This window comes from Rhipicephalus microplus, chromosome 9 (genome assembly GCF_043290135.1).
Source record: "Rhipicephalus microplus isolate Deutch F79 chromosome 9, USDA_Rmic, whole genome shotgun sequence".
NCBI classification, from domain to species: Eukaryota; Metazoa; Arthropoda; class Arachnida; order Ixodida; family Ixodidae; genus Rhipicephalus; species Rhipicephalus microplus.
The window spans coordinates 72,883,170-72,902,391 of NC_134708.1; the positions used below are offsets into that span (position 1 = coordinate 72,883,170).

At 49.5% G+C, this 19,222-nt stretch overlaps 2 protein-coding genes across 3 annotated transcripts in view; one reads left to right on the forward strand and one right to left on the reverse strand.

The window, feature by feature from the left end:
- LOC119163239 (neprilysin-2-like) overlaps window positions 1-19,222 on the forward strand; it is a 63,903-nt gene that overhangs the window by 18,193 nt on the left and 26,488 nt on the right. The window lies entirely within an intron of this gene.
- The window catches only part of LOC119163238 (sodium-dependent proline transporter-like), a 74,097-nt gene continuing 60,696 nt past the window's right edge, over window positions 5,822-19,222 (reverse strand). For both annotated transcript variants that reach the window (XM_075873831.1, XM_075873832.1), the window contains 6 exons: window positions 18,913-19,025; window positions 17,864-17,992; window positions 17,525-17,624; window positions 10,455-10,555; window positions 9,407-9,565; window positions 5,822-8,296 (listed from right to left, as the gene is read on the reverse strand). In XM_075873831.1, coding sequence (XP_075729946.1) covers window positions 8,165-8,296; window positions 9,407-9,565; window positions 10,455-10,555; window positions 17,525-17,624; window positions 17,864-17,992; window positions 18,913-19,025 — 734 coding nt within the window. In that variant the 3' untranslated portion in view covers window positions 5,822-8,164. The remainder of the gene's footprint in view (window positions 8,297-9,406; window positions 9,566-10,454; window positions 10,556-17,524; window positions 17,625-17,863; window positions 17,993-18,912; window positions 19,026-19,222) is intronic.

A 19,222-nucleotide genomic window follows, 5' to 3' on the forward strand; every position in this document is an offset into this window, starting at 1 on the left:
AAGCCACGACAATGGAGAGAATGCTAAGGCAGCGTTCGTACCAATATGAGCATTCTGGCAGTCTTTCGTCAGTGTGATCGGCCCTGCCAACACCTGACGTCACGACTCTAAGAGACCTGACGGAGCTCGTGCGTAGTATTGTGCGCGAGGAGCTGCAAAAGCTGCACGTGGTACCTTCTCCGCCTCATGTTGCTGCTCTAAAGGATGTCGTTCGTGAAGAGGTCCAGCAGCTGGTGCACCCGATGACGACTCTGCGTGCAGCCGAAGTCCAACCCATGACGGCGCCGCGTCCAGCCGAACTCCCCTATTAACGTACCCGGAAGCAGTACGTACTCCTGCACCGGCTGTTGGCTATCCGTCCCGTCCGTCTACCCTGCAGACGGCGCCGTCATTCTACTCAGGACCACCGCAGTACGGCAACCCACTTCTTACACGGAAATCCAGTGTATGGCGTGCTCCCGACAACCGGCCTCTATGTTATCACTGTGGTGAACCAGGTCACATCTACCGTGAGTGCGCCTACAGGCACATGGGTCTTCCTGGCTTTCGTCCGGATGCTCGTCGACCCAGATATGGTGAGTGGCCCTGTGCTATCGCCGAATACTTGGCAAGCGAACGATCCTCAACCCTTCCGCGTCGCCAATCCCGCTCACCGTCTCCGCGGCGTTCTACGTCACCTGGCCAAAAATCGACCTTTGCGGACGTCCTTAAAGGAAGATCGCCTAGATCCACAAGCCCGCGCGGGAAAACTAAGAACAGCGACCTCTGGGGGTGAGGCCGCTGTTGATCGACCGTTACAAGACCCTCCCCCGATCCGCCTGCCGACATCCGACGACAATCCTTCACCAACGTGTGCTATCGACGACAAACGTGTCTCTGCTCGTATCTCTGTCCTTGTCGACAACCACCCGCTGACCGCTCTGGTAGATACGGGTGCCGATTATTCTGTTATAAGCGCTGACCTCGCTGCACAGCTAAGAAAGGTAACGACACCAACCTCCGTACTGCGGGAGGTCACCTATTGACACTGCTGGGAATGTGCACTGCCCGCCTCCGAATTCGTGAGTCGACGTACATTGTTGCCTTCGTTGTATTGCGCGGATGCTCCCAAAACCTGATTCTCGGAATGGATTTTCTCCGCGAGCATAGAGCCATTATTAACCTTCGCGACCTGCTCATAACGTTCTCTAATGACCATACAGCCCTACGAGAGGATGCAGTTGCGCAGACCACAACACTTCGAATTGCTCACGACACCATCGCACTTCCACCGCGAGCCAGTATGTTGGTTACTGTGGAGAGCGACTGTGACAGCAAGAGTAGTGGCATCGCAGAAACTAACCTCTCAGTGCTCTTGGCTCGGCAGATTTGTGTCGCGCGTGTTATCGTCCAACTGAAACATCGGAGGACTCAGCTTCTGATCACGAATTTCGGCGGCCAGTACCAACACTTGGCAAAGCGAACAGCGATCGCGAACTTTGAAGCCATTGGTGACGAAGAATGCTCCAGTATCGCTCCGATTGCCACTGCTTCCGAAAGTAACACTGCATTAGCCAGTACAGTTGACGTGAATTGCCAGCTATCCTCGGCGGAGCAGCAGCAGATACGCATGATTTTACGTACGTATAGTGACTGATTTGCGTCCACCTCCAAAATCAAGCAGGCCCCAACCGTGAAGCACCGCATTATAACGGACCCTGCTGAACGGCCTGTACGACAGCACGCCTGCCGCGTGTCGCAAAAAGAACAAGAGGCAATACGTTTTCAAGTGAAACAGATGCTCGACGACGACGTCATCCAACCCTCGAACAGTCCATGGGCGTCACCTGTCGTACTTGTTAAAAAGAAAGACGGCACTTTTCGATTTTGCGTCGATTACCGGAAGCTCAACAAAGTGACGAAGAGAGAGGTCTACCCTCTCTCACGCACAGATGATTCACTGGATCGACTTCAACATGCCCGATATTTTTCATCAATGGGTTTACGCAGCGGCTACTGGCAGATCGAGGTAGATGAATGCGACAGGAAAAAACAGCATTTATAACTCCCGATGGCCTCAACGAATTCAAAGTGTTACCATTTGGATTGTGCTCTGCACCGGCAACGTTCCAAAGGATTATGGACACCATCCTGTCCGGTCAGAAGTGGGAATCCTACCTCGTGGATTTAGACGACGTCGTTGTTTTTTCCAAAACATTTGAGCAACATTTACTACGACTTCAGTCCGTCTTCGTCGCTATTAGATCCGCAGGCCTATCGCTAAAACCGTAGAAGTGTCATTTCGGCTACGCAGAACTAAAGTTCCTCGGCCACCTTATCAGTCACGATGGCATTAGACCAGACCCAGAAAAGACCATGGCTGTTGCTGCATTTCGTCCACCTTGGAACAAGCGGGATTTGCGCCGGTTTTTGTGTGTCTGCGCCTACTACAGGCGCTTTGTCCAGAGCTTTGCCAACATCGCTGAACCCCTTACCTGTTTAACGAAGGAGGATACTCCTTTTGTGTGGGACCCAGAGCAGAGAGCCGCTTTTTCCCAGCTTCAACAGTGCCTTCAGAGTGAACCCTTACTAGGGCACTTTGATGAAGATGCCGCCACTGAACTTCACACTGACGCAAGCAACATCAGTCTTGGTGCTGTGCTCGTCGAGTGGCAAGACGGCGCTGAACGTCCCACCGCTTATGCTAGTCGCATTCTGTCATCCGCGGAAACGAACTACTCGACCACGGAGAAGGAATGTCTTGCTGTTTTTTGGGCGATAACAATGTTCCGACCGTATCTGTATGGCCGCCCATTCAGAGTAGTTACGGTCCATCATGCCCTCTGTTGGCTGGCCAATCTCAAGGACCCTTCAGGGCGCCTCGCGAGGTGGAGCTTTCGCCTTCAAGAATTTGAGGTTACAGTCGTCTACAAGTCGGGCCGCAGGCACACTGATGCTGATTGCCTTTCGCGCGCGCCCCTCGCGACGACATCGAGTGACGATGATACCGATGGCCATTTTCTTTGTGCAGTCAGTGAATCTGACTTGGCCCAACAATAGTGGAATGATTAAGATATCCGACAACTTATCAAATACCTTCAAGGTCACAGCTCGAGTCCAACATCGGCATTTGCACGTTCAGGGTCAGTTTGTCTCCGCAACGACATCGTCTACAAAGAGAACTTCGAACCTTATGCGACTGAATACCTCCTCGTCGTTCCACCAAGGCTACGTGCTGACAATTTATCTGCCTGCCACGACAAGCCTTCCTCCAACCACCTAGGATTCGCACGTACCCTTGCTCAGATTCGGAGTCGCTACTACTGGCCAAAGCTCATCCAGGATGTCGAATATTACGTTAAAACGTGCAATCATTGCCAGTGCCGTAAAGCCCCACCTGTGCGCCCTGCTGGTTTATATCAGCCTGTTGCACCCCCGTCACAACCGTTTGAACGAATCGACATGCACTTGCTTGGGGTCTTCTCGAAGTCACACGGTGGCAACCGCTGAATCGTAGTCGCTACTAACTATTTAATGAAGTACTGCAAAACGAAAGCCCTAGAACGAGGCACCACCATTGAGATTGTGTATTTTTTCATCAACAACATCATCCTCCACCATGGAGCGCCAACAGTTCTTATCACTGACCGTGCAACAGCCTTTACAGCCCAGTTGATGCAAGACGCCACGAGACTTAGTGGAAGAGCTCATCGAAAAACGACCGCATACCATCCCCAAACCAATGGTCTGACGGAGAGATTAAACAAGACGCTAGCCGACATACTATCTATGTACGTCGAACGCAATCACAAAAACTGGGATGCAATTTTGCCATACGTAACGTTCGCTTACAACACTGCGATTCAAGAGAATACGGTTTCACTCCCTTCCGGTTGCTTCACGGCCGAGAAGCAATTACGATGATTTATGCCATGCTCTTGCCTGACACGACCGATATTCCTACTGATGCGAACGACTTTATCCGGCTCGCCGACACGGCCCGCCAGCTTGCACTCTAGCGGATCCGAAAACAACAACGAATCGACTCACAGAGGTACAACTCCCATCATCGCCATGTAATTTACCAACGCGGTGATCCGGTCTGGATGTGGATCCCCGTTCGTAAAAGGGGCCACTCGGAAAAGTTACTTCACCGCTACTTCGGTCCCTACAGAGTACTACGGTGCCTCACAGATGTCAACTACGAAATTCTGCTTGAAGACACAACTCGGCCATCTCAATGTCCCAGCAGGCCGACATTGTTCATGTGTCACGGATGAAGCCACACTACCCCCGAGCCACCTGATACTGCTTCATAATGCGTCTTTGTGCGTGTATGCGATTGCTTTAACTTTTAATCGGCATTGGTCATCGGGCTGGCACTTTTTTTTCCAAGGGGGGGGGGGTAATGCCACAGGCATAGAACGAGGTTTAGCCATGCCAATGCGAGTATGTGCCATTGTATAAAAAAGAAGAGGACGGTTGCTATGCTCGTGCTCTAACGTTCGGTTCGGCTCGACGTCCAGTGCTCTCCTGTGAACAGACGTTGTGGTCGTTCTGTAATCACGTGACAATATGTTTCTTTAATGCGCATCTGGATACAAGAACACGATCATATTGCATTTTATATTGCCTACTTCTCAACAGTATTTGATTTATGGTCGGTGAAGTGGTGGATCGGTGATAAGGCGTAGTGGGATATTTGCAAGGAAAAAGTAGTGGGCAGTTTAAAAAGGGAGAGCTATAGGTGGTCACGTACATACAAGGGATGGACAGACCCACGCCCCTAGGAGCTTCACCCTTAAAAATATGGACTCCGTAAACTTTCGTTATCAAGTATACGAAAAATATATATGAATTTCTAGGAAGCATGTAGAAGTTGTATGACGTATACTGAAAACTTTTTAAGGAAAATATAGAGGGATATGGAAGTCATGTTGCATATACGGAAAGTTCCTTACGGAAAATATGGAAAGATAAGGAAGTATCGAAAGCTTTACGGAGTACACGGAAACTTTCTTAAGGATGTTATACGTAGCGTACGAACACTTTCTCACGGAAATATGGCAAAATAAAGAGTGGAAGCGGACTAATAAGACTGGAGGTGTTAATGTCACTAGACTAAAATAGCAGTCTGAGTGACCAATGCCATTCGATCCGTGGTGGTGTTACACCGTGGACGAAAAAAGTATGCTTCGTTCCACTATAGGGCAGTGTGGGGGTTCGGCGAGTGCACCGTCAGGATCCGACAGCTCTTCCGATGACGCCCGGTTTGTAAGCACTCTCGAAGAAGAAGAGGAAGAATATGATGGTTAATGAGAAAAGTCACGCTACCCTCCCGGGGTAGCTTGACGCTTCGTAGAGATTTTCCTCGAAGCTATCTGCTGTGCGGGACAAAACCATGCAGACCTCCCCTCCACCTACCTCAGACGCTCTCATGGTCCTTTCATGCTATGCGGAGGATGGCCGTTGCGTTTCCTTAATTCAGCCGTGACTGTCGGCTGTCATCGCAAGGTTTCTCTTGCGTAGAACACACAACGCGCGAGGCGCCTTCATCACCCTTTAGACTTTATGCGGGTCCTCACGACGACGGCAAAAAGAAGCCTGGCCTATCCATATAATTTCTATTGCAATAAAACATGCCACAAGTCAAACACTCTGGATTTGTGTGATGTGTCTAAACATGGATCTCCAACGCCCCGTGAAACCAGCGAAAAGAATGTATTTATTCGTTGTTGCCTTCAATGAATGACTTGCTGCGCTTGCCTCGTTTCTAAGCGACACCTTGTCGCCTACAATCTCTAGATGTACAAAACCGAAGGAAACAAGACAAACGCACAAGTAGTTTATTTAGGAACACTATATATTTGTCATTAAAGTGCATTCAATAAGACAATCAAACACCAAAATAAATAGGTCAATAGACATGCATATCTTACATCTATGTACATACATCGAACTTATGTTTCCTAGCTGCTAAATCACGCGAACCTGCGCGCGACAGGACATCGGAAAACGTGTAAAAACAGCGTACGTGTTAACAAAATGCCAAGAATCCTTTAAAGAAGAAACGTGTTCGCTATCAGAGAATCAACGTCGCTTTTGCTCAAGATAAACAATTGTGCGGCGATTTTCGCAAGGCAACATTACGGGTGCACTGAATTTCAATATCAAGTTGTAAGAGGACTTCAGTTTGGAACACTTCTTATACATGATTCAATGTACAGAAACCAAAGTCAAATAAGGTGCCGTTATGAGGGTGATGTGCTTTGTCACTCATTAGTACATAAACACAGCAGTCCATTGGATGTCTGTAGGTTTCCGATTCCCTGCTTATCTTCAGCGATGACAAGGTTCGTCGAACAGTGAGGTCTCTAATGATTGAGGTAAAATATCACTCAAAGGCTAAAAATCATCTCGATTCGCATGGGTAAAAACATATAGAAATACAATGAAAACTAATATGGCCAGTGGAGCACAAAGTCAGTATAAGAACCGCTTTAAGGGCTGGCTTTGGCTTTGGCTTCAGCCGCAAAACACAGAGACTAGTACAGAACAGGCAAGGGAGTACTCCTGCGGCGTTGGAAAAGCACTGCACGAGCCGTCGTCACTCCGTGCTCCGACCAGCGTAGACTAAATATCGCAATAAGTACAAGTGACATAGATGAAGCAATTGAAATACGTGAAATGCAAATGATTCGTCATGATGAGGCACATCGTGAATAATTAGGTGTAACTTACAAACAATATGCTCGCACAGAAGGCAAACGTGACTGACTGACGGTGGGCACTTGATTGAACATCACGCGGCGATGAAAAGTGATTAAGTGGTACAAGTAAAGGCATCGATTGGAAAGCTTACGTTGATTCCACTGCCCAAGTGCAGAACTATGTCTCAAGCCTCCAGGTGCACTATGGTGCCCTCAGGAATCGCACTTGTTGCCTCCTAACCGGAAGTCACCGCACATTCGCCCCAATAAACGTCGTAGCTGACATGCAGGATCAAGTGACAGAAAGGGAACCGCACCGAAGTGGTAGCGCGAGAGTTTTATGGCAGGTTTTAAAGAAGCAGCTTTTACGTGGATGGTTTACGAAAACGTTTCACGGAAACGTGTTTCACGTTGAAACTTTACGGAAAACGTTCACAGTAAAACGTACAAAGTGGCGCAATAGTTTTTTTTAAGAATGCGAGTGCGTGAAGTCAGAGTAGTGCAACGTTCACAGCTTTTACACATGTTGTTTGCGTCGGGAGTCGCGCATGATGGGCTTTGAGAGTGGGACCCCGACAAAAGACTCGCATGCAACTGGGCTGTTGAAAGCAACTCGAAACGACGTGCATTTACCGTGAAGTCAGGTACACTACAGAGACGGAATCGCCGCACCTCTTCCTCTCTTTTCTGCTTAACAGTGGAAAACCTCACGGAGGAGCTCTACACTGCAGACAAGTGCACACTATGTCGTTCGGTAGACTATGTACAGAAAGCCCACGACAGACACATACGAACGTGCCACATGTTCGTCAGAGTTTTGTTACACAAGCACAGTCTCTCACGTCACCTTCAATGAATGTGTGAGTTTTTGTGAATGATATCTGTGCAACATCCGATGTGAGCTACATTTTGACAGTGGTGATTATTACATGTCTTTCCGATTACCGTTTCCTTCGGTCTTATAAATGACACCTTCGTTTGGGAGCAATTTTGTCACACAGTGGCAATCTTGATTAGTAATGCGCATTATTACTGCGACCGCTATTTTTCCTAATGAATGCTTTGTGAGCATGTGCTATTACTTTGATGATGCGCACTCAATGCTCACAACCTTTGCGCCTGGAACGCTACTGCATGACCATAGTCTCTCGTATTGCTTGAACGTGCTGAGGTAATGAAATCAAATGCGATCTCTTGGATCCAATATTCTAACTCTTAGTGCCAGGAACGCTATACAGAACGCACGAATCACGAAACTGCCGTTTCTTGTAATAACCTTACCGTAGTCGTGAATGTGATAATCTTCATCATTACACAAAAATGCCGAAGATTATCGCTGTGTGGCAAAACTGTACCCTGTCGGGAGCCCAGCTTACGAATGGGCGTCGCGTGTTTGAGCCTGTATGGTTATTGTCGCAGCCAGTGCCGCATTAGTGGGAGCGTGCCAGTGGCATACGAAGGACGTCTTTGGTTCATCAGTAGCGGTAGGTGTCGCTGCCCTGGAAGCCGAGGTTCGTGACACCACCGTTATGGGCGTGGTAGAGCTGCATCTCGACGGGGTCTCCGGGGCCCCACTTTCGCTCTGGCTGGAATGCCTTTCTGGGATTCTGTGAAAACAGAAGATATGGGCAATAGATAAGAAATATTTCAGCCTTATTACAACAAACAAAAACACAACGAATTTTTTGATATATCGAAGCGATTACCGACTATTACTCGCAAATACTAGCACACTATGACAACCGCTGTTAAACAGAAATTGGATATAACTAAGGTATTTTTTTGCATTGCGTACGACGAGATTCCTCTGTAGAGCGTATAAGAAATAAATTTAGCGGCTAGTATTATTCCACGCAATTTCGATCAGCATCTATCAGTGCCACCATAATTGTAGGAAAGTGTTTCTTAGCCTGACGTTCAGCACATATTTACGTTGTTATCTCAATTTCCCGGGAGGCATCGCCTTGGGCACAGCTTATGATACGGCATCGGCAGCGTGATACCATGTGCTGGCCATGTGCTTGAATTTCAGTGGGGCGTTCATAAACCACGATTGGTAGTTTGGAGACTAGTATGCGCGTTACGTTTATTTCACCATTAGCTTTCCTTATCTATACGATTTTCACTTCACCGTTATCACACGAATTGTCCATAATATTAGCTGGTCGATCGGCTAGTGTGAGCGTTTTCTTTTCTTTTTGATACAATGCCTTGTGTGTCACCAGCTCCAGTGGACCGCATTTAATTAAGCAGCTCTATTTGAAATGCCTACATTGATTTTACGAAACAGTAGACATATGCGACGCACTTCGAACGTATGTAAGCGGAATCCACTTTTTTTTCGCTAGTTTGTCTGCGTATAGTTCATTAGGTCACCGTGTCAGTTTGAAGCCAACGAGTCATGCCAGTCAGGTCGAGGTCGTGGGTTCTATAGCAAGCTAGGTGGCCGCATTGCGATGAAAGGTATATGCATAAACGCGCTTGCGCTAGACAGATGCGCGAGAAGGAACTGAAAGTGGCAAAAAATTAACCCAGAATGCACCACTGCGGAGCACCTTATTACTGTTTCGAAAAAAAAAATCTCGGCAATTCGTTTTTTCTTTTTCATTTTTGCACGTATGACAAAATGCAGCTACGCGTTCTATATTTCAGTTCATCTTGTTAAAGTGTATTCTCACCGGAATAAGCAATAAAGCGCGCATATCGCATAAACGCACCTTCCAGTTCTTGAGCAGCATGATTGTGCCCCAGATGGGGATCTGTGCCATGGACAGCATGGCCAGGAGCCAGCCAATGCCGTCGGCCCACGTCGGGTAGGACACGATGTCGTCGTACATGATTGGCTTGTGCTTGACTAGACCGTAGATGAACAGAAACTGCGAGGGAAAAGAAGCGCGGAAAACGAATTGAAGAAACTACTTCGAAGACAGCAGGACCCTTCAAAAGGACTGCGCTGATGAGGATGCGCATGGCATATGTTGTCTCAGCAATAATGGTCAGCTTTCAAGGGGTTCTAACAATTAAGACATCTTTCTTCAATTTTAATTTTCTTGTATAAATGGAGGCTCCAGAAGCTGAGTAAAACTGAAAAAAAGCGTCTTAAATTTTAATATGCGCTAGATACATTTATTCATTGAGCTTCGCCTTCTCTTCTGAGAGAATACCATGCAGTGACGTCACGAGTGCGGTGGTCACGACACAGAAGGTTTTCATGTGGCAGCAGGGTATTGCTCTACAAAACTACACTATAGGACGTTACAATGTTGTGTCGCGGAGGCTCTCTTGATCGTTTATTACACTGCTCTTGCATGAGTCTATTCTCTGTCACGACAGCACAACAGTGTAACGTCTCCTGGAACCAATACCGGCGTTGGTTGTAGAGTATGTAGGGTTGCTTCGAGGTTTAGGGAAATTTTCTAATGGTTCTTAGAAACTGGACTCGTATCTGCTGCAGAAAATGAGCAATGGAAAGTGTGCCACTGCTAGTTCAAGGCTGCTATGTTGTAGACGAAATACTTGCTACGAACGTCGAATGTTTACGCTGCGGATATTACGGCGCGGATATGTACGGCGTGAACCTTTAAAGTGCGGATTTTAACGCTTCGGATTTTCGCACTTCGGATGTTGGCGCTGGGAATTTGCGGGCTGCGAATATATGTATATTTTTTGCAGGAGGATATATACACTACAAATCTCGCAGCATAGCAGCGAGATTGCGCCAGGTTTCTGTAAAGAAAGGGAGATTACGCATCACAGTTCACTCACCCCGAGGATGCAGGGCGAGAAGACGAGCCAGCTTGCCTTCCAGTACCAGCCGATGTCATGCCCCAGCATGAGCTTCAGATCGGCGCAAAAGCGGTTCACACCTGCGGTACAAAAAAGATAAATGGGTCAAGGTCGAGAGGGAAATGAAATTGTCGACGCGCAAGTGAAAGTGTTGCATCAAATACTTGAAATATATGAAGCTGACATATTTATTAACACACGGGGAAGTATCAAGAGGGAACTTACGCGGAACTGACCGCAGAAATTACGAAATGAAGAGAAGTGAAAGCAAGCAAACAAAAAAAAACAACCTTCCACTGGCAGTACCCGAATATACTTCAGGATTATACGCGTGCGGTCAACTACCCTAGATTGTGGCAAGAACATCATATTGTCACGGGGTCGTGACGTGGCCAAAGACAGAAAACTTCGTGTTGGGATTTAACTGTTTATTTGGGCGAACCTGTGCCCGGTAAAGGGAAAGTCTAATTACAGCAGCAGTCTTGCACAGATAGCAGTCTCGGACTGATAGCGGCGAACGCAGCGTCGGCCTTCGATCAACAACTGACAAGCGGCGAAGCGCGTCGGCATTTATACCCTTGCCGTCGAATGTTCTAGCGTTATCGCTGGCGGTGGCGTAGGTTCCAGAACAATCTGTACCGTTCGCGCAGTGGGCGTGATCTTATCGAAATAATCTACTACAGTCCGGAACCTTCTCGAAACCTGCAGGCGCGGTTTGCGCCGAGAATCGTGTGGTGTTTCGGAACGATAACAAAAACTTGTGAAATGGAACGTGGCATTGCCCCCCTCTGAAAAAATGATTGATTTGTGGGGCTTAACGTCCCAAAACCACCATATGATTATGAGAGACGCCGTAGTGGAGGGCTCCGGAAATTTCGACCACCTGGGGTTCTTTAACGTGCACCCAAATCTGAGCACACGGGCCTACAACATTTAGGCTCTGAAAAAAGGCATCGTCCCGTTGCTTTAACTAAAGATGAAGGTACAATAATAATGCAAGAATGTACAATGAATAAATTACAATACAACAATAATACAAAAAAACACTGTTTCAGTTTGTTAACGTGCATGAAACGGCTTGAGGCGCGCGACATGGACGACTTCAGGTCGCGATCGGCGTCGTTGAGAGTTCGTGATGCCGTCGGGGACAACCTCGTAATCAAGTGGGCCGAGACGTCGAACCACCTTGTACGGTCCGAAGTACCGTCGCAGAAGCTTTTCACTTAGTCCACGTCGGCGTATCGGCGTCCACACCCAAACACGTTCACCGGGCTGGTATTCCACGAAGCGTCGTCGAAGGTTGTAACGGTGGCTGTCGGTCGTCTGTTGATTCTTGATACGAAGACGCGCAAGTTGTCGGGCTTCTTCGGCGCGTTGAAGGTACTCGCTCACATCGAGGTTTTCTTCGTCGGTGACGTTGGGTAACATGGCATCGAGCGTCGTTGCCGGGCTCCTTCCGTAGACCAATTTGTATGGAGATATCTGCGTCGTCTCCTGCACCGCCGTGTTGTATGCGAAGGTCACATACGGAAGAATGGTGTCCCACGTCTTGTGTTCGACATCGACGTACATTGACAGCATGTCGGCGATCGTCTTGTTAAGCCGCTCGGTGAGGCCGTTGGTCTGTGGGTGGTACGCTGTCGTCCGACGGTGATTTGTTTGGCTGTATGCCAAGATCGCTTGAGTTAAGTCGGCAGTGAATGCCGTTCCTCTGTCGGTGATAAGGACCTCCGGGGCGCCGTGACGTAGGACGATATTTCCGACGAAAAACTTAGCTACCTCGGATGCACTGCCTTTCGGCAGCGCTTTTGTCTCGGCGTAGCGGGTGAGGTAGTCGGTAGCTACCACGATCCACTTGTTTCCGAAAGCCGCCGTCGGGAACGGCCCCAGTAGGTCCATACCAATCTGCTGGAAAGGTCGGCAAGGTGGATCAATTGGCTGCAGAAGTCCCGCTGGCCTTGTCGGCGGTGTCTTGTGTCGCTGACAGTCCCGGCATGTCCTCACATAACGAGTGACGTCGGTGGTAAGACGTGGCCAGTAGTACCTTTCTTGTATCCTCGCGAGCGTGCGGGAAACACCGAGGTGCCCTGCCGTCGGATCGTCGTGCAGGGCCTGCAGGAGTTCTGGTCGCAGAGCTGAAGGCACTACAAGGAGGTACTTAGCTCGAAGCGGTGAAAAGTTTTTCTTTTGTAGAAGACCGTTTCGTAGAAAGAACGACGCAAGTGCGCGCTTGAATACCTTCGGGACTTCGGCGGTCCTGCCTTCGAGGTATTCTATTAGGGCTTTAAGTTCCGGGTCGGCCCGCTGTCGTTCAGCGAAGTCGTCGGTACTTATCGTTCCCAAGAAGTAGTCGTCATCCGAGTCGTCGGGTAGCGGTTGGTCGACAGGCGCACGAGAGAGACAGTCAGCGTCGGAGTGTTTTTTGCCGGACTTGTAAATGACAGTAATGTCATATTCTTGAAGTCTCAGGCTCCATCGTGCGAGGCAACCTGAAGGATCCTTCAAGGTGGCTAGCCAACACAAGGCGTGGTGGTCGCTCACAACTTTGAAGGGCCTGCTGTAGAGGTAGGGGCGAAATTTCGACGTAGCTCAGATGATGGCAAGGCACTCCTTTTCTGTTGTGGAATAATTTGCTTCTGCTTTGGATAGCGATCGGCTGGCGTAACTAATAACCCTTTCAAGTCCGTCAGCCCTCTGCACAAGAACGGCGCCAAGACCTACGCTGCTTGCGTCAGTATGTATTTCTGTCGCGGCGAATTCGTCGAAATGGGCAAGTAACGGAGGCGTCTGGAGGCGATGTTTAAGCTCCTGGAAAGCGTGTTTCTGTGGCGTTTCCCACTTGAACTCCGAGTCGGCCTTGGTAAGGTTAGTGAGAGGATCGGCGATGCGGGCGAAGTTTTTCACGAACCGCCTATAATAGGCGCACAGGCCCAGAAATCGGCGCACGGCCTTCTTGTCAGTGGGCGGCGGGAAATCGGCGATGGCGGCTGTTTCCCGTGGATCGGGACGAACTCCAGACTTGCTGATAACGTGCCCCAGAAACAAGAGCTCCTCATACGCAAATATGCACTTTTCTGGCTTCAGTGTGAGTCCGGACGTCTTGATGGCTTGAAGTACAGCTTCAAGGCGCCGAAGATGCTCGTCGAAACTCGAGGAAAACACGACGACGTCGTCCAAGTACACAAGGCAAGTCTGCCACTTCAATCCTGCCAGTACTGTATCCATAACGCGTTGAAAAGTTGCAGGCGCTGAGCAAAGGCCGAAGGGCATCACTTTAAACTCGAAGAGGCCGTCCGGTGTTATAAACGCCGTCTTCTCTCGGTCTCTTTCGTCGACTTCGATTTGCCAATAGCCAGTCTTGAGGTCCATTGACGAGAAGTACTTGGCGTTATGGAGCCGATCAAGGGTGTCGTCTATTCGTGGGAGAGGATACACGTCCTTTCTTGTGATTTTGTTCAGGCGGCGATAATCGACGCAGAAACGTAGGGTCCCATCCTTTTTCTTCACTAACACCACGGGGGATGCCCACGGACTCTTGGACGGCTGGATAATGTCATCTCGCAGCATTTCATCAGCTTCTCTCTTCATTGCCTCACGTTCTCGCGTCGAAACCCTGTACGGACTCTGACGGAGTGGTCTGGCATTTTCTTCGGTTATGATTCGATGTTTCGTGATTGGGGTCTGCCGAATTTTCGATGACGACGAAAAGCAATCTTCGTATTGCAGGAGCAGGGCCTTGAGCTGCTCTTGCTTATCGTTCGAAAGTCTGGGATTGACGTCGAAAGCTATGGGAGGGGCTTGGTTCCTCTGAGCAGGTTCCGCAGAATCGGCGAGGGCGAAAGCACTGGTGGCTTCGACAATTTCTTCGATGTATGCGACCGTTGTTCCTTTGTTCACATGTTTGTACCCATTGCTGAAATTCGTGAGCATAACCGTTGCTTTGCCTCCCCGCAGCTCTGCAATTCCTCTTGCGACGCAAATATTTCGGGTGACCAACAGATGCTGATTGCCTTCAACGACGCCTTCCAAGTCAGGTGATTTAGGAGCGCCGACTGAAATAATGACGCTTGAGCGAGGCGGAATGGTGACTTGTTCTTCCAGCACATTCAAGGCATGGTGTCCTGACGGCGTGCGCGGCGGTAGTGCTTCTTCTGTGGATAACGTTATCGACCTTGTTTTTAGGTTGATGACAGCACCATGGAGGCATAAGAAGTCCATGCCAAGGATGACATCTCTCGAGCAACGCTGTAGGACTACGAAGTCTGTAGGATAAATACGGCCGTTAATGGTGACTCTCGCTGTGCAGATTCCTGCAGGCGTTACGAGATGACCTCCGGCTGTGCGGATTTCAGGGCCTTTCCAAGCTGTCCTAACTTTCTTTAACTTTGCGGCGAACGACCCACTGATGACAGAATAGTCGGCTCCAGTATCGACGAGAGCAGTCACACTGTGGCCGTCGATAAGAACGTCGAGGTCACTAGTTCGCCGTCTCGCATTACAGTTAGGGCGTGGCGTCGGGTCACGGCTGCGTCGGCTTGTTCCGCTGCTTCCATGTTGCGTCGTCCGGCCACCTTCGGTAAGTGAGCTTTTGCCTTCAGGGCTTTGCCTGGTTGGGGTTGTGTTCAAAAAGCTCCGTCGCGTCGGCGTCGTCGTCGGAGGATCTTCGGTAGTTCGTCGCACAGCAACCGCACCTCCATCGGTTGCTGCCCTTAGTTTCCCGGATACGGGCTAGGAGACCGGCCCCGCGTTGGGCCAGAGTACTGCCGGGGGTGCGGTGACATGCGGCGGCTGGGCGACGGCGAACGGGAAAGACTTCGTGGTGTCCATTGAGTTCCTGCCAGGTAGTCGGCGATGTCACGTGGCCGATCTCCTGGCTGCGGACGCGGTGCATTGACGGCTAAGCCACACAGTCCCATCTGTCGGTACTGGCAACGGCGGTATGTGTGCCCGGCCTCGCCGCAGTGGTAGCAGAGCGGGCGGTTGTCAGGTGCACGCCAAACGTCCGTTTTCTTCGGTGCACTGCGCTGGCCCGCTGGGGAACGGCAGGACGTCGGTTGGGGTGGTGGCGGCGGTGGCGTCTGGCGACGGAAGTGTGACGGGGCGGCGTTTTGGCGTGGACGGGGAGGAGCGTTGTGGCGCACTGCAGCGGCGTAGCTCATAGTTTCTGGCTCGGCCGGCGGTGTTTTGGGAATTCGAAGCGATTGCCGGACTTCTTCTCGCACAATGTCGGCGATCGAATCCACTTGATGCTGCGCCGAAGGCAACAGTTTGCGCAGCTCTTCCCGCACGATCGCTCGGATCGTTTCACGCAGGTCGTCGGAGTCACTGGCTTGAGGAGCAGCGCATTCTGGAGTCAGGCGACGATTATACTGTCTGGTGTGCATGTCCAGCGTTTTTTTCGATGGTGGTCACCTTGGATACAAATTCTTGGACGGTGTTTGGTGGATTCCTCATTAGTCCCGCGAAGAGCTCCTGTTTGACCCCACGCATGAGGAAACGAACTTTCTTTTCCTCAGGTATGTTTGGGTCAGCGTGACGGAATAGGCGGGTCATCTCCTCTGTGAAAATTTCAACCTTTTCATTTGGTAGCTGAACCCGGGTCTCGAGTAGAGCAGCGGCCCTCTCTTTGCGAGCGACGCTTGCGAACGTTTGAAGAAATGCGCCGCAGAAGACATCCCACGTTCGGAGCGTGGACTCCCGATTCTCTAGTCAGGTCCTTGTGGTGTCTTCCAGGTAGAAGTATACACGACGGAGCTTTTCTTCGTTGTCCCAGTGGTTGAGAGCGGCCACACGGTCGTATGTTTCTAGCCAGGTTTCCGGGTCTTCAAACGATGAGCCATGGAACGTTGGTGGTTCCCTGGGTTGATGAATGACGATCGCGGGCTGGGACGCTCCGGTTGTCATTGTCGCTGCAGTCGAGGTCATGGTCTTGGTCTTCCGCGCCTTGTCTTGTAGCAGGCCGTACATCGTTGGGAGACCTTGCTGTCGGCGGCTCGTTCGCTGCTCTTGGTTGGCGTCGGTGTCTTCTCCGCGAAGGGGGCTGTGTTCACGGCTTGACGGGGGCGTCCGGTACATGAACGAAGCAGCACCTCCACCAGATGTCACGGGGTCGTGACGTGGCCAAAGACAGAAAACTTCGTGTTGGGATTTAACTGTTTATTTGGGCGAACATGTGCCCGGTAAAGGGAAAGTCTAATTACAGCAGCAGTCTTGCACAGATAGCAGTCTCAAACTGATAGCGACGAACGCAGCGTCGGCCTTCGATCAACAACTGACAAGCGGCGAAGCACGTCGGCATTTATACCCTTACCTTCGAATGTTCTAGCGTTATCGCTGGCGGTGGCGTAGGTTCCAGAACAATCTGTACCGTTCGAACAGTGGGCGTGATCTTATCGAAATGATCTACTACAGTCCGGAACCTTCTCAAAACCTGCAGGCGCGGTTTGCGCCGAGAATCGTGTGGTGTTTCGGAACGATAACAAAAACTTGTGAAATAGAACGTGGCAATATTCATCTATGTATGTGTCCAGTCCTTCGAGTTTTGAGGTGCCTGTAACTCAATTAGGCAATATCTTGAGGTGTTGGATGCCTGGACGTCGGCAGGGGAGGGCAGACGGGGAACTTGCCCTCCCTCAAACTACACCAGCATCTGCCCCCAATCCAAGCTACACCAGCTTCACCCCTTCACAACCTCAGCCGCGAGTTGGAACGTGGTTTGCACCCCCCCCCCCCCCAACATAAAATCCTGCCAACGCCCGTAGTTGAAATGTGTCGGATGTCCCATGTAGTAGGCTTAGCGCGTGACGCGTAGAACCAACCTATCGTGTTCGTGTTGCCTGCCACGATAAAAATATAGACCGTCAGTGTAGAAAGTCAGGTCGAGGCTGCGATGGTGACTTGTCACATCTTGTAGTTTCTACACTACACATAATCAATTCAAATGAGCGAGCTTTATCGCTTGTTCGCAACGCAAAAATATATTTGGCACAGATAGCCTGTCGTGCTTGACAAACTGTTCTAGCATGAGCTGAAACTGTTTTTGCACATACCGTAAAACCACATGAGCCCGACGATTTCACAAATGGCGATGAACAGAACAGCGCCTCCTCCAGCGTAGGTGTCCATAAGATTCAGGACGTATTGCCCACCCTGAAAGTAAAAGCAAACGAAAGAATTACATTCTGCGTGCTTAATTAAACAACAATGCAGTGGCGTTCGAAAATCACTACAAACGCAATCTTTCGTACCACAAGAACAGTGAGGTAAATGTACAGTTTAAATTGTTATACCATGCAATCATAGTTAGTACAACAAGCCTCAACTTGAGTTCACTAACATTTTGGAGTGTTTCCTTGGGCCAGCTGAAAAGTGTGGGCAAGGAAGCATACCTGTGTGACGCAGGGCAAACCGACGAGGAAGCATAGCACGCAGATTCCGAAGGTGAGAGGAACCTTGTACCGCCTGGACCTCGGAAATTCGTCGTAGAATGCGGTCAGGAAGGTCTCCAGCAGAGCGAACTGTCAATTAAAGAAAAAAAATTGTGCAAGGGCTAAAATATGTGGCAACGCTTAAAAGAGAATTATTATGCGATATTGAATGTGGTCCCTCCAACAGCGCCGTCGCCGGGCTGTGACGTTACAGACGGACGGCCCTCGCTCGGCCTTTGCGTGAATGATTTAGAAGGCGTCCAAAGACGATGTCACATGGCTACAGAAAAACAAAACGTTCTAACTGGGCCTATAGAGCAAGCTTAGCATAATTGGATTTGCGGCGGGAACCTGGGCAACTTTCTGCTTTCTGCTACATGCATTCGGCATACGTATATATCAGCGCTCCGGCCGAACAGGTATGTGCTTACCACAACGTGGCAAAAACACAAGCTCCGAGTGGAACACACAATATAAGCGAAGAAAGCCACTCACAAAAACAAGCTTACCTGATAATCACTTGAACATCCCATTGAGACGCGGACAGGAACGCCGGGCAAAACGACGTACCACAGTATATCCGCATCATACGTTGCTTCAGACACTTGTACGCAGTTAGGACGCGATCTACTAAGGAATGGTTTTAAGGAATAGTCGTGTACCATTCCAGAGCTTAATATGAGTTCGAATGAGACCAAGTACGTTTAGCTATTGATAACTCTGTATTTTTACCACACCATAACTAATGAACATGTGCGGTCTTGAGGGCATTAGGTAAACGCAAGTAGGCCATTCCAGAGCTACGGTCTTAGGACCTGGTCTCCGGTCTTTATGTCTTAGGACACTGGGCAAACCCACGCAAAATACTTGCCCTGCAGTCATATCCAAAAAAGACATAATAGAAAAGAACTGAGGTATCCTTGGCAAGCGTTCTATAGCTCAAAACGTCGGCTGAATATGGGTATTGCGATTGCGCTGGCCTCTTTCTCATAAATTGTGACGTCACTCACCTCACTGTCCAATCCGAGCAGGAAGAGCATGAAGAAGAAGAGGAAAGACCAGAGCTGGGGAACGACGAGCCTGGACAGTGCCTCCGGGTATGCCACGAACGCAAGGCCTTGACCTGCGCGTGGGATGCGTCGAAATATGTTTTTGTAGTAAGCTCGCAGCATGATCACAAAGTTAATTCTGAAGAACGAAAACCTAATTGATAAAATTTCGCATCGTGTGGTCACACATAAATTGTGCCATACTAAATCAGTTGTAGTCTCTTCTACAAGACGCAGAAAATGGTAATTTTCCTCGTCAACAAGAAAGTTT